This window comes from Rhineura floridana, chromosome 1 (assembly GCF_030035675.1).
Source record: "Rhineura floridana isolate rRhiFlo1 chromosome 1, rRhiFlo1.hap2, whole genome shotgun sequence".
Lineage (NCBI taxonomy): Eukaryota > Metazoa > Chordata > Lepidosauria > Squamata > Rhineuridae > Rhineura > Rhineura floridana.
Genome location: NC_084480.1, coordinates 47,255,747 through 47,271,137, shown reverse-complemented (window position 1 = coordinate 47,271,137; position 15,391 = coordinate 47,255,747). Strand labels below are relative to the sequence as shown.

The 15,391-nt window shown below is 42.0% G+C and overlaps 1 protein-coding gene and 1 long non-coding RNA gene across 3 annotated transcripts in view; one reads left to right on the top strand and one right to left on the bottom strand.

Annotated features, from left to right (window-relative positions):
- Nucleotides 1-8,116: 8,116 nt before the first annotated feature.
- LOC133381383 (uncharacterized) lies at nt 8,117-13,243 on the bottom strand. The gene is made up of 2 exons (XR_009761669.1): nt 11,843-13,243; nt 8,117-8,642 (listed from the first exon to the last, which is right to left on the bottom strand). It is a non-coding gene; the product is annotated as an uncharacterized LOC133381383 (long non-coding RNA).
- IQGAP2 (IQ motif containing GTPase activating protein 2) overlaps nt 11,738-15,391 on the top strand; it is a 211,485-nt gene continuing 207,831 nt past the window's right edge. Inside the window, exon 1 of one of the 2 annotated variants that reach the window (XM_061620404.1) lies at nt 11,738-11,756. Coding sequence is in view for 1 of the 2 variants with exons in the window: in XM_061620395.1 (XP_061476379.1) it covers nt 12,644-12,695 (52 nt within the window). In the remaining variant the exon portion in view is untranslated. Of the gene's footprint in view, nt 11,757-11,857; nt 12,696-15,391 lie in introns of those variants that run through there. The other variant, XM_061620395.1, reaches the window with a different exon arrangement.

The following is a 15,391-nucleotide window of genomic DNA, read 5'->3' as shown; positions in this document are numbered from 1 at the left end:
TGGTCAAAACAGAAAAACAGTATGGTTGTATTTTTATTATTAATTGGTACTGAGGAACATTTGAGTATACAAACTGATAAAATTTAAAGTTTGCACTGGGCTAGTCTGCAAGTGAGCCAGATGCTGGCACCTTGATATGGGAATACCAGAGCAACTTTTCATGTGCAGCATTCTGTGCATGGACAGAGGAAGTCCAGAAAACTAGATTTTGTATACTGGAAGTCTCTGGTGTCAAAGAAACAAAGGTATTTAACACAATGCCTAAATAAGTCTGCTTTAGGGAAAGCCAAATTTACATTTTTTTCAGAAACTAACACAGTCCTCATAAACTGTACCAATTCTAAACTGTGCTAATTATTTTTAGCCAAGTCATGACCAACAAAGAAGAATTTTGGGGGTTTTATTAATGTTTGTGTTCCGTCTGTTATGTAGCTACAAAACATTTCTCTTAATGCCTGCTTGTTTGTTGTTATCACCAGTGCCAGCTTCCCTTACCCCCCCTCCTTTTTCTTCTACAGAGGTATTTGCACCTTGCAAAGAGAGGCTTTCATTAGAGATAAGTTCAGCACTGCAAAAATTGTTTAAAGTTAAAGGTGATTTAAATATATAACAAATAATATATTGCAACATCAAAGCTTTGGTTTCTTATGAAAATGAGATCTCATTCATAATTACTGAAGGTGACTCATGTCAAAGAAATGTGAAGGGTGATCCTTTTACTGGTTATGCTGTTTGTTCCCAACATAAAACAATAGAATGCTTCTGGTCCAATGCATGATTATAGACATTGCATCTCTCAACCATGATCCAGTCTCTATTAGCATCTGTCATGAACCACCCTGTTCAGATCGTGTAAGTTCAGGTCTGTGGCTTCCTTTATGGAATCAAATTTTTATTTATGTTTTATCAGTCCATCTCTTGATTGGTCTTCCTCTTTTTCTGCTCCCTTATTCCCAGCATTACTGTATTTTTCCAGTGAACTTATTTTCCATTGAATCTTGTCTTCCCATTATGTGTCCAAAATATAACTTCCGTTTCATCATTTTAGCTTCTAGTGATAGTTCTAGTTTGATTTGTTCTGACACCCAATTATTCACCTTTTTCGCAGTCCATGGTATGCACAAAGCTCTCCTCCAACACCACATTTCAAATGAGTTGTTTTTTCTCTTATCTGCTTTTTTCACTGTCCAACTTTCACATCCATACATAGAGATTGGGAATACCATGGTCTGAATGATCCTGACTTTGGTGTTCAGTGATACATCTTTGCATTTGAGGACCTTTTCTAGTTCTTGCATAGCTGCATAGCTGCCCTCCCCAGTTCTAGCCTTCTTATGATTTGTTGACTATTGTCTAAAGTATTGAGAAAAGGAGAGTATAAAGTCATCATATAGGCCAGAGATCAAAACAAAGAGGAATATGAGGGTTTCATACACACACACCCTTCCTTCTTTGCTAGTCACTCAAAAGCACAGTCTAAAAGCACTGTGAGAAATTCTGCTTTCAACTTGTGGGAAGGGGGTGCTATCTTCACTGTGACTGAAACAAAGATCAAATTGAAGGCCACATTGTACTGCATAGCAAGCTTGAAAAAGTAACACCCCATTTTTCCTTTGTCCCACTTCGGAATGCAATGTTAAAAGAAAAAAAACCTATGGTAAACAGCTTTTCGAATTTGTCCTTTGAAGCACCTTATAGCCAAATTCTAACTTAGAGCACCCAATATCTAGTGGACTTTGATGTCCATGGGGAACCAGTTTCTGATGGCAATTAAGTCAGGCATTGGCACCGTAATCAGAGAATTCCATGCCTACTTTTCATGTGCAAAGTTCTGCACGTTGCTCGAGACTATGGAATCTCAAAAAGTTTAGAATGTGTTTGTCTGAAACCTTTTAATTCTCTTTTTCACCTACGCATTAATGTGGAATCATCTTTAATGGGAATACTCAGTCCCAACTGCAAAGCAGCCAAATTGTTAGTTGCTAAAAGTTTTTTTTTTTTTAATTAGTCCACTTCTTTTCAAAAGTCTCCTGTTTTTTGTTTTTGGGCCATAGTCTCACCTATGGCCATGAAAATATTTTATTGTTATGTTTCCTTTCCTGCAGTAAATATTCTATATTTAAGTTTTTCTAAGGAAGCACTTTTTTAAAAAAAATGTTTTATTTTTAGTTTTGCTTTGTTGTGTTTATCACAGAAGATTTTTATTAAATGCATTTTGACTGGATCCTAACAGATCACTGGTATGAAGCCAGTATCAAAGCTTTGGTTAACATGAATTGCTCCGGGACCAGGACACAGATATGGAACTGGCATGCCATTTTCCTGCATTGGTGCAATAACAATGAAGAGGCCTGCCACATTCCTTCCCAACTACAGAAGGTGACAAGTCTACTTTGGCCATCATCCTGCAATGGACACCAGTATTTCTTCTGACAAGATGTCCCATATTGTGCAAACTTGCAGCCTTTTACCACGGTCACTCTGGGGAGGAGGTTGATGCTTCTTCTCATTATTCAAGTTTTTCTGGCTAGCATCAACAAACCATAGACAGTTCAGTTAAGCTTCCACTGGACATAACCATCTGGTCTCCTGAGGATGAACTTTGTACAAGCCATCCTGCATTATGTTTCAAGATCACAAAAATGTTGGGTGCTGTGAAGTGCAAGTATTCCAAAAAGACATGGACAGAGTTAAAAAGCACACTCTGGGGCTCAAGGACAGAGAGCAGACCGAAGGCTGCAGGTGGCTGGGCAGGAAAGCTGCCAAGGCTATAAAACCACCATGGAAACAGCTCAGGGTGTGGGGGGTGCATTTGATGTATGTGAAGGAGAGAGAAGCTCGTGTATCCGTGCATCTGCACAAGACTATTGAATCAGTAAAAGATTCATCTTCACCACTTCTAGTGTACTGTCTCTATTCATTCCTGACATACGCAGTGGCATTGCCCTGACAGGCAAGCCGCAATTCCAACAAAGGGTTATGGGCCCAGAACAGGAAAGGAATAGAGCATAAGCAGAGTGCAGTGAAGAAAGAAAGGCAGCAGAGCTGAGCCGACTAACGACGGCAGCACGGACGGTGACAGGAGCCAGTGGAAGCCTGTGCAGGACGTAAAAGAGGCCGGGAGCAGATACGGTGAAGCTGTAAAAAGGAGGTTTCGTTTCTCCAAAGTGACACAAGGGAACTGTGCCTGTGAAAAATGGCAGTTTCACTTTCGCAAGGGATGCCATTGGAGCGTCTGAATGAAACTAATTACTTGAATTGGAGAATGAGGATGCAGGCGTTTCTAACAAAGGAAGACTTATGGACTGTTGTAACAGAGGATCCCCCGTCTGATCCCCCACTGGCACCGTGGATAAGGCTGGATGAGCGTGCGAGATCGTATATTATCCTGGCAGTAAGTGACTCTCAATTGCTATACGTGCAGGATAAAGAAACAGCTAAATTAACTTGGCAAGCTCTGAATGAGGCCCACGTTTGTAAAGCAGCGAGCAATAAAATAAGTTTAACAAGAAGATTGTACCAGCTCAAGTACACAGACGACGTCACAATGTCTGAACATTTGTTTAAAATTTCAAAGCTGTTTGCAGAGTTGCAGGAACGGAATGAAACATATCCGGACACACAGAAAATTTATATAATCCTGGCAACATTAAATTCATCATGGGACAATCTTATTAGTTCACTAGAAGCGCTCCCTGAAGAAGATTTATCACTCCCTTACGTGACAGGCAAGTTGATACAGCAGTGGGAGAGACGTCAGGAGGCTACTGAACAGGAGAAGGAAAGAAAGTCGGAAGGAAAAAGTGAAAAGACTGAGATTAATGGCAGGTCGTTTGGCAGGTCGTTTGGAACAAAGGCATGCTATCGTTGTGGGTCATTAACTCATCTTCAAAGAGACTGTGAGTTGCGGCACAGAAGGCAGAGAGAAAGGCTGTCGCATGTGCAGCTAGTGAAAGCTGAAGATGTAAACAGAGACAGAGACTATAAAATTAAAGGAACCTGGCTTCTTGATTCAGGGGCTACACACACCCTAATCAATGACAAATCTATGTTCAGGACTATGGTTCCAGCGACTTCACACATGGTGCTAGCTGATGGGACACGAAAACAGGTACAAGCTACGGGTACTGTGACTTTAAGTGATTTAAATACAATTATTACTGACGTTTTGTACGTGCCAGACATTCAGTGTCACATATTGTCTGTACCTAAATTATGTGCAATGGGATTTACAGTTACATTTAGAAACAAAACTTGTGAGGCGAAAGCAGGAGAAAAAGTATGCGTGAGAGGGTTTCTCAGGGATTCCATGTATTATGTGCAACTGAACCCTAATGACAAAGAAAACGTAATGATGTTTTCTAACCAAAGGCCACATGATAACTGCATACACTCCTGACATAAAAGATTAGGGCACGCAAATCATGAAATGATTAAGAAAATGCCCGCTTTGAGCAGTGATGTTACATTAAAACCATGTGATGCTTATATCGATTGTGAAATATGTAAGCAGACAAAAGCAACCACAGCTCCCAAACACAAGGAAGCTGAAAGTCACACAAATAAGCCATACCAAACAATACATGTAGACGTGGCAGGACCTTTTCAGGGGTCACAAGGTGGAGCCCGCTATTTCTTGGTGATAATAGATGAATTCTCAAGATATAGTACAGTATATCTGTTACGTTCCAAGAATGAAGCTGAAGGGAAACTAAAGATGTTCATACAAAAGGTGAAAGTACAGCATGGCATGTGCATACAGCAAATGAGAACAGACCAAGGGGGGGGGAGTTTACCAGTCAGTCCTTGGCACAGTATCTAGAAAAGAAAGGCATCAAGCATGCGCTCACTGCTCCATTTAGCCCACATCAGAACGGTCTGGCGGAGAGAAAAAACAGATCCTTGCAAGATGCCACAAGAGCCATGATTAGAGATGCTAATCTGAGTAATGCATACTGGGGTGAATGTATTTTATATGCGACACATACTCAGAACAGTTTGTTCCACAGTGCTATAAACATGACACCCTACGAAAAACTATATGGTCGGAAACCAACACACCAGCACATCCTAAAATTTGGCACAAAATGCTGGGTTCATGTCCCCAAGGGAAAACGTAGGGGGAAGCTAGCACCCAGGGCTCAGAAAGGAATCATTTTAGGTTTTCAAAATGTTTTTTACCGCGTAGGGCTACCACAGGAGAAAAGAGTGATATTCAGCAGGAGTGTGAAAGCTCAGGAGGAGGACTGGGATAAATCAGTGTCAGTGGAATTAACGCACACACACAATGGCTCTGAACGAAGGGAGCACACAGTAAAACAAGAGGAACAAGAGGAACATGCTCTTGTTGAAACAGAAACACATAGCAGTCCCAAACCAGAAGTTGTTTTAAGGAGGTCTGAGAGATCTAATCTGGGGAAACCGCCTGATAGATTCCAGATAAGCATCATACAAAAACATGATGAAATGCATGGATATACAGGGTATACAAAAGTGCCAGAACGAAAAACAAATGAAGAAACGTTGTATCTAACATGTTTCAAACCAGAGATAGATGCTGACTAATGTGTTGTCTGATAAAAGATGTGAAATGTAAAAGTAAAAATGTAAAAACAGAGAAACTGTAAAACTGTACTTAACTGAAATGTAAATGAGAGAAACTAAATCTGTAAAATGTATAAAGAGCCATGTCTGTTTGGAAGGTGGGGGCTTGTTGGGTGCTGTGAAGTGCAAGTATTCCAAAAAGACATGGACAGAGTTAAAAAGCACTCTGGGGCTCAAGGACAGACAGCAGACCGAAGGCTGCAGGTGGCTGGGCAGGAAAGCTGCCAAGGCTATAAAACCACCATGGAAACAGCTCAGGGTGTGGGGGGTGCATTTGATGTATGTGAAGGAGAGAGAAGCTCGTGTATCCGTGCATCTGCACAAGACTATTGAATCAGTAAAAGATTCATCTTCACCACTTCTAGTGTACTGTCTCTATTCATTCCTGACATACGCAGTGGCATTGCCCTGACAGGCAAGCCGCAATTCCAACAAAAAATTGTTTTATTCCACAATTGGTAGATATTCATTTTATTATTGAATATAATTGATACTCATGCATTGTGCTTTAAGGAATTGAGTATCTAACCATTGCTATCTTTCATTACATAATCCAGGTGTTATAGAATTGGATTTTGCTTTTCAAATTCCAAGAAAAGTGATGTTCTTTGGTTTTCTTAACAAAGTCTTAAAGAATGGTTTTAGCATTGGTCTATGTGGGTAAAGAATGTTTGTATATAACAACCAGTTGTCAGTATAAGCTTGTCAAATAAGCTCATCAATATGGGTGTGTCAGCATGTGCTTGTCAATAGGAGTGAATGGCATGATCGCTTTTCCTAGCTGAGGCTTTTGCAACGTTTCAGCTATTTGTTTTAGGATGTGATATTAACATTGTATGAAATCTTGAGCCTGTTGCATTGCCATTTAGGCTCTCTGATCTTTCTCACCCTAGATTTCAGAAACACTTAGAAATAGTTAAGCAAAAGGGAGAACAAGTCACATTACAGGTAAAGCATAAACACCACAATATCAGCAATACTACAGCTAGGATTAGAAATATAGATACACACAGGTGATGGGGTGGACTGCTTGGCTGGAGTGAAGTGGCAAAAGGAGGTTTATCCCTTCTCATACACCCCATTGTGGTGATTTTAATGTTTCAAGTGATTCTGGTCATCGTCTTAATAGCCCTGGTAAGATGGATCCTGTCCCAAATGACACAGTTACATCAGATGGAAGAAAGCATAAGAGTCCAAGACAAAACAGTTGCATAACGTAAGGTGTGAAAAGACATCCATATAAGTATATTCAGATGTTTTTCAAAGGGGAGAGTTATTAGTGCTCGACTAACCCCTGCTTTGGTTCATTTCGAGTGGAAGGGGGGCAAGGCTCTGGAGTCTTCTGAATTATAATTCCCAAACCACACCCCCTGTGTTAGGGCTCGTTGTGCATTCCTGAGGTACTGTGAAAGAGGGCGGCAGCAAGGCCATTCCGTGGGCAACTAAAATAACTAAGAGAAACTGAAATAAATGATATCTTCTTCCTTGGCAGGCTTCCATCAAGCTCAGCAGAATGATCCCATTGTTTAAAAGACAGCATTAGAAAGTAGCCTGAGTTTTTTTCCTGAAAGCATTTTAACATTATTAACCGGATTAACTGTAAAGCACTGAGTTTACACTTCTCCAGCTCATTCAAGAAAATACGTCCCAGAGAAGCATTTACTAGCATCTAAGGAAATCATGTTCTTAACAGTGCTCTCCCTTCCTGACCTGATCCAGAAAAAGCAACCAGATGCAGCCTTCTTTCAGTGATAGACATCTTATCCCAACTCTGTCTGCTCTCCAGTGCTGTATCACTTCCCTTGATAGCATTAACCCAGCAAGGGGTCATTCAGTGCAAAAGTTTAAGGACTACAGAGATCTGAGCTATTTTTTAAAACATAATTCAGAAATCAAGTGCTCAAAGAAAACTATAAAAGACAAACTGCATTTGGATAAAATCATCCTAATGTTTTTGTTATTAAGATAATAAAACGTTTAGATCACTTTATTTTGGGGTTGGATTATATGGCTGAATAAAAGCAAGGCCTGAGACCTAGGTGGGCGGCGATGGCGATCTGAGCTTCAACGTGTGTAACTATGCTCTCAAGGAATGCAACACAGGACTGCAGGCCACAGAACAGGAAGGGAGTCTGGGACTCAGCGCAAGCCTTGAGGCAAACAGATTCATTCATGCTTTTTGGCTGGAGCTTCTTCACACCACTTCAGCTGTATTCCACTGCCCACTCCTGGGCCTAGGATAGGTAATCTCTGCTATCTGTCATTCCTTATAGCAATAGGACCTTTTATTTCTTTAATTTAAAGTTATGAATCGGTTGAGATATTAATGATTAATTACACCCAGTAATTTTGTAATGCTATTCTTCTCTTTTCTTCACCAAATCCGTTAAGATGAATAAAATAGAATCGATATTGTGTGAAGCTAGTATTCTAGCTAGCTTCAGAGGAGGGAGCTGATGGGGATTTTTTTTATATACAAACAATAAGCAAAATATATTCTTTTATAAAGCTATAAAGGTGTATAATATTTTAATAGTTTAGTAGCCAGCCAGAACCTTTTTCTTTTCAGAGCTGTCTTCCCTGCCTGTGCTGAGATGTATGGTACAGTTTCAACTCTATAAGATAATACTGAACAGACACTGAACATTCTTGTACTATCCAAGATGTAGGAAGGATTGCATTAACTGAAATGCTTAGCTCACAGCAAGAATGTGCTGGTATGTGAAGTGCTGAACATTGCCAAATTGACTAGAACATAATGCAGTGTCTGTGTGGTGCCTCTGCAGTGCCTATGCAATGCTTATGTAATGCTGATGTGTAACCTCCTGATTCATTAATACAAATGTCTTTGTCCTGAAATGTATAAAACCTCCAAGCAAGCAGTGCCATGATGCAGCTCTCCACCAACATCATGGGAGACTGACCATGTGCACGTAACCAATAAAGGCCTAACTTTGCTGCAAGCCTGTGTCTTCAATTTCATCTAGGACCCCCGGTCCAACGAATCCCAGAATTCCTCGTCAGATGAAGACTGTAACCTGATTAAGTGGAAAGAAAGGCAATGGTGTAATAGTAACATTTGATGTACAAGAGCTCATCATGACAGGTTCCAAGGACAGTCCATAGCCACACCCTCAAAGAGAGTCCAAAAATGCAAAAAGCTGTGTTGAACCATTATTTGAACACACCCACCCATCAAAGAATAAAACTCACTTTATTAGGATCAGCATGCTGGCAATGCTATGCTTAGTTACCTGGGAATTATCTCCACTTAACTCAGTGGTACTTAATTTTGACTGTATAAGTTCAACATAATACACATTTAGCTTTAACAAAAGATCTGCAGCCAGCTGAAATGCAACCTTTAGCTTATAATTAGAATTGCAAATAAACTTGTAAAGAAGTGATACTATTCTAACTGCTAATGTCAAGTAGGAACCCCATGAAAGAAAAGAACTGTCCAGACTCTGCTTGATTATTTTCCTCATTCTCTGACTTCTCTGTGCTGATCCATCACAAACCTGAAAGCCTCATTATCATCCCATTTACTTGCCAGCGCAAGGAAAGCCCATAAATTCACGTGGTGCTTCTGGCAGAGGACATCTGCCCAGAAAAGTGTCCTGAAGCTTCCTTCACTACATCACTGAACACAGAACAGTATATTCTGAGACTGCTGCTGTGGTAGAAACACAATACATGCAGTGTAGCCTTTGTCTGGGACAAAGTATCAGTCATTTCCCATGGCTAAGGTCAATTTTAGGTGTACACTTGTTGGAAATACTCTTCATTTGCCTATCCACGTTGGGCAGGATGGTGCAGTTGTATTTTACCACACGCACTGAAATATAACAGGCTAACAATGAGCTCATGTGGATGCTCTATACAAAGTGAATACACAAAATATGAAAATTACAAATAAAAGTGGTAGCATTAAAGGAGTCTTTTCTGTTGTTCTCCATCCAAGGTACACTACCTGGAGCCCCACCAACAAGGTTTATTTATTTATGTACTGATGAATCTGCCCTTTGTGCACCCACAAAGAGGAAAGGAAATAATGACCTGAACCTCTCTTTTATTTGCTTTCATGTTTTGTTTAATTAGGCTTTGTTTCACTACTAGCTTAAAACTGTACTCCTCTGAAGTCAATAGCGGTTTGTTTATTTTTGTTCTCACTTCTGACAAAATCAAGCTTTTTATGGTTGTTTGTATAGAAGAGGTAAAGCCTGGCAATCAATATAGCTTTATTTTTCCTATTACTCTTTGAAACACCAAAGCAATGAGTCATAAAGTCCAGCTGTAAACAAGTGGCAGATAGAGATACACTTGTATTCTTTACAGCTTTCCAAAGTCATGTTCACAGGTTATGTTGAAAAGCTGGATCTATTAGCATCTGTTAACATGTGCATTTGAAATGGCTAATGACCAGGTATACTGAGCAGCTGTTTCAGTTATAGGACTGTGTGCATATTAATATTTTTGAAAAGGTTGAATCAGATGGTATTGTACCAGGTGGTATTTTAGACTTAATTCCTAAAAAGAAATGGCACTTGGGGAGTCATGATGGTGATCTGGAAATCACACTTTCTGATTTCTAAAAGTCTTTTGCCTTATGCCGCAATCTGGCACAGAGTTAATATTTCAAGATTTTTTAAAAAGTTCACCAGTTTCCTAAAGAATCTGCTTTAAAGGATTTTAAAAAGGATCTCCTGTTTTCTAAAGGATCTGTTAGTTGCTTACAGTATAATCGTATGCTATGCCTACTCAGAAGTAAGGTCCTTCTATAAGGGTGTATTTGTAGCCAAGCAAAACACTCTTGATCAGGTACATAATTCAGAAAGCAGTTTCACCTGGTTTATATCCTGTGTAAGACTGCAATACTCAGAAGTCAGTCCCACTGAATTCAGTGGGGCTTACTCCCTGATCAGTGGGGTTAAGAACATAACATAAGAAGAGCCTGCTGGATCAGGCCAGTGGCCCATCGTCCAGCATCCTGTTCTCACAGTGGCCAACCAGGTGCCTGGGGGAAGCCCGCAAGCAGGACCTGAGTGCAAGAACACTCTCCCCTCCTGAGGCTTCCGGCAACTGGTTTTCAGAAGCATGCTGCCTCTGACTAGGGTGGCAGAGCACAGCCATCATGGCTAGTAGCCATTGATAGCCCTGTCCTCCATGAATTTGTCTAATCTTCTTTTAAAGCCATCCAAGCTGGTGGCCATTACTGCATCTTGTGGGAGCAAATTCCATAGTTTAACTATGCGCTGAGTAAAGAAGTACTTCCTTTTGTCTGTCCTGAATCTTCCAACATTCAGCTTCTTTGAATGCCCACGAGTTCTAGTATTATGAGAGAGGGAGAAAAACTTTTCTCTATCCACTTTCTCAATGCCATGCATAATTTTATACACTTCTATCATGTCTCCTCTGACCCGCCTTTTCTCTAAACTAAAAAGCCCCAAATGCTGCAACCTTTCCTCGTAAGGGAGTTGTTCCATCCCCTTGATCATTGAGATTGCAGCCCTAGCTAAACATCATTCTGGCTGCTCTTGGCAAGGGGGTGGGATTCTGTGGTCATTTTCTGCCCTTCTATTGTCTCCTACCAGGTGAATTTAATTACACCTCCATTTTTGATGGTGTAAATTACATTAAGGATCACAGATGAGAGGATGCAGCATAAATTTGTTTTCCTCTCCCAACCCCCATTCCGCTCCCTTCACATGCCTCTTTAGTTGCCCTGTATAATGCATAACTTCTCCCAGCTTAATTTAAAGCACCAGGACTTTCCTTCAGCCACGGTCATTTACACCGGTTTAAAGGCCAGCTCAGGGGTTGTGGGGTAGGGATCTTAACCTCTCACAATTGGTGTATCTGGGGGTTAGGCTTGGACCCTCAGCCTCGGCAGCCTGTGTGACGATTTACGATAGTCCCTGAATCATGAAAGAGAGGGTCTCTATCCTTAATCTCAAATATGTTTCAGAGTCGAGCCCTCCCACGTCTGCCCGTAACAGTGACGTCTAAGCTCTGTGAACAAGGTGCTGCTCACAAAGCCGGCAATACTTTCTATTTCTGGAAGGAGGTGCTTATTGGTCAAGTATCTTTGGAGGGAAGGAGCCTTTTACTGTAACCGAGCAACTGTCTGGGACAGAAATAGGATGAAACAGGCTAGTTCTTTTGTTTCCTGACGTGTATTTTTAAAGAATAATTTTAAAAAAAACCCTCTGTAGTGCGACCCCCACAAGCTACACACCTGGTTCTTGAGACGAGGGAAGTCAGTTTAGTGGAAAGCCCCGAGGCTGGAGTCATCTCCCGTGCCCTCTCTCCGGGCTCCTACATGCAGATTGCAAATCGAGGATAGGGGAGGGGGCTCGGCCCACCCAGCTGCGTCGACCGTCGTTACAGACGAGAGGGGTCGCTGCGGAGCCGGTTCTGTCGCCCCCTCCCCCGTGAATAACGGGGCTGGGGAAAATGAGAACGAGAGGAAACGCAGTGGGGGTGGAGAAAGAGTTCACTTTGGCGGCTTTTCTCAGGATAGAACTGAGCGCGCGAAGAAACAAGCTAATCTCCCGCCGCCACTCGTGCCCGGCCTGAGAGGGCGCCGCGCGTAAGTAGGCAGCCAGGTAAAACGGACGAGTCCTGCTCGCGAAGGAGCAAATCGGAGAGGGGGAGGGAAAAGATAAGACGAGAGCCGACCTCCGGCTTACTCCGAACTTCATTTGCGCTTGGCGGCGGCAGGAGGAGGAGGAGAAGGAGGAAGAAGAAGACGTGAGGCGCGCGCGTCCGTCTTTAGGTTTGGTCTGATTGCAGGAAAGTCACTCCCCGTCGGCAGCTTTTAAAGCCCCTGGTAGCGCATCGTGACTGCCTTGGGGCCGTTGCGGAAGAGGCCAAAAGTGTACAGCTGCAGGAACAGGCGACTCCCCCTACTGTGCGTGAGGGTGGGTGTGTTCGCGCATTTGGAGCGGCAGCGGCTGAGGGACGGTGAAGGCTCTCTCTGTTCCAGGAGCTGGGATTATACTGGCTGGCGGGTACGCGAAGTTTGTTCACCGGGAGAATGCATTATGAGGAGTCCTCCTCGCCGGCCTTGCAGAGACCCCGCTATGGCTGTAAGTACCCTGGCGTTGACTTGTCTCGCTTGCTGCCTACTCGAAGGAGGGTGTGAGTTTGTATCAAAATGGACCGCTTGGCCTGGATATGCATATCTTTATTTTCCCCTTCTTTTCTGTTTCCCCCGGGTCTGAGAGAGAGGCTTTAGAAGGTCTCAGGTGAGAGAGTGCTCGGCGCCAAGGCCTGCCCTTGCCCCACAGAGGGACACGTGTCCTTTGGGCTGCGGTTTGTGGTGGAGATGACGAGAAACACCTGTCGCTGGAAAAGGGCTGCTTGTTACCTGAGTGGCTTGGAGGTTGGTCTCTGGCCCTTCCTCTCCAGCTGCAGCAGGAAGGATTTCGTATGTCAAGGTGTCACAGGCGGATTGCCCCGGTGTCCGTATGGCTTCTGTAGTTTTTGAACAAACAAGCAGTGTTTTTTGGGGGGGGTTGCTTTTTGAGAAATCTTCTGCTGGTGGAGTTCTTAGACAGAAACAAATGTGACGTTAAAGGCTTCCTTCAGCTGCAGAGTTCAATTGGTAGGAGTGTATGGCCTGAGAGTAATGGCCCTGTTATACAGTTTCTAGATAGGTATGTGTTATTGAAGGGATTCCAAATCACATATTTACTCAGAAGTAAGCCTCTTGAGATTACTAGGATTTAGTCCAAAGTAAGTGTCCTTAGGCTTGTTTCACAGACTGACAGGGTAATCCCATACATGTCCACTCGGAAGTAATCTCCATTGATCTGAAGGGGATTTACTCCTGGGCATGTGAATATATGATTGTAGTCTGTCGTTTTCCCATAAGAGGTATGCCATGCAGAGAGTAATGACCAGTTGTGGCTTCTGTGAGTGTGTATTTGGGGTGCATGTATCCATTTTCTTAGCATTAAGAAAATGGGTGTGTGCTTAAAAATACAATGTATGAAACAGTTATAATTAATAGAAAGTCTTTCTGTGTGTGTCCCACTTCCCAAATTCCTCCTTATCATAGAAGTGAAGGAATTCCTCCATTTGTTTTATCTTTATGAGATGGAAGTCTGTACCCTTCATCAAAAGGTCTTTGCTGTTTCATTTAAGAGGGATGCAAACTTACATCAGAGTGAAGTGTGTTAGTATTATGTTTCTCTCTTGAAGAGTTTCTGTTGGGAGGCTGCTGAGAACTGTGTTAAAGTGTCATCACACTGCCCTATAGTTATAATTTCCAGGATACCTTGGTAGGGAGGAGTCATGACAGTTAACTACTCTGAGTCGACAGTAGAAGCATGCCCATTATTGCAACTCCTTACCACCCCTCACTTGTATATGTTACTAAACTTGTAATATTGCACTGGGCAGGTACAGTGTTCTCTGACTGTTCCCAGTCTTATAAGGTTCCATATATGTCTCGTGGCAGAGTTTGGAAGGCCCCTTAACTTTCCATAAAACCTATATGAAATGTTTAGCTGCCAGCCCCACGTAGGTCCTGGGTGCCAGCCTCAAATGGTGTCTGGATTATAAAGCATGCCAAACGTCTATAGTCTTGCCTCCAGATGTCCTACTTTGAGGAAACCTCCAAGGTTTTAGATCAGGACTGTGTAGCTTTGTAATGAAGACTCCTTACTTAGAGGACCTTTGCCTACTGGTGTTGTTAATGAGCCCACAGTTCTGGGAAGTAAACATTATTTAAAATATTTGAACTGGCAAACCATATCTTGCTCCTTGGCTGGGGCAAGGTAGCTATCCTAATTCACAAGTGACTCCGATGGATGTTGACACTAATTGGTTCAGGTAACATGAAGAAAAAGCACATTGTTATTCTTCCTCCTTTTGCCGTGTTTAAACCTGCATTAATAGCACCTTGCCTTGCTGCTGATGGCCCCAAGAAACCTACAATTTTGGCTGAAGTGTGTGCTGTTTTCTCTGGCAATAATTGCCTACACAGCACACCATGAGGCTCCATGGCAGAAGTTCAGAGTTCTCCTTCAGACTGAGCCAGGAAATGGTTTGAAAAAAGATGTACCTTTCTGCGAGTGATAGTAATACAAATCTGCTAACAGAGGAAACAGTTGTTCATCTTTGGCAGGCTTGAGCTACAGGAACAAGAATAAATTTTAGCCTCAGTTAGTTTCAGGTGCATTGAATACTATGTATAGTATTACTAACGGTAGCAGAATGACATACAAGAACAAAATCTCCCAGTCATGGAGTAACAAATAAGAAGCTGACAAAAATGTGATCATGAAAGAAGTTAAGCTCAAAGTACTATCCTGCCATTGCTAAGCCTTCTGGACTTCCACCTCATATTTTGTAACTTGATTGTCTCTTCTCTAATGGTGGGAAATATGTGCTGACATACACAACAGAGCAAATAAACTGGTCCAGACAGTTTGTAGTGATTGGGTGTTTACATAATGGGATTTTTAAAATATATATATTTCTTTTGGGTTGTATGGCTGTTAACTCCCCAAATACCAAAAGTATCTTACATTAACATAACAATCTGATAGGTTCTGCATTCACAATCAAGAGTACACCTAAAAAGTTGGACCACAACTCTTCTGAAGTAGTTAGTTGAGCTTTATGAATCTAAGCAATTTGCTTTTCACTTATAATGTGTCTTTGTGGTAATATCTTCATTCTCACAAAAAGAATATGATATAAATCAGATAGGGAACTGAGGCAGAAGGTAACTTCTGGTTTTAACATAGCAGCACGCACAAGGAGGAGCAGTGTC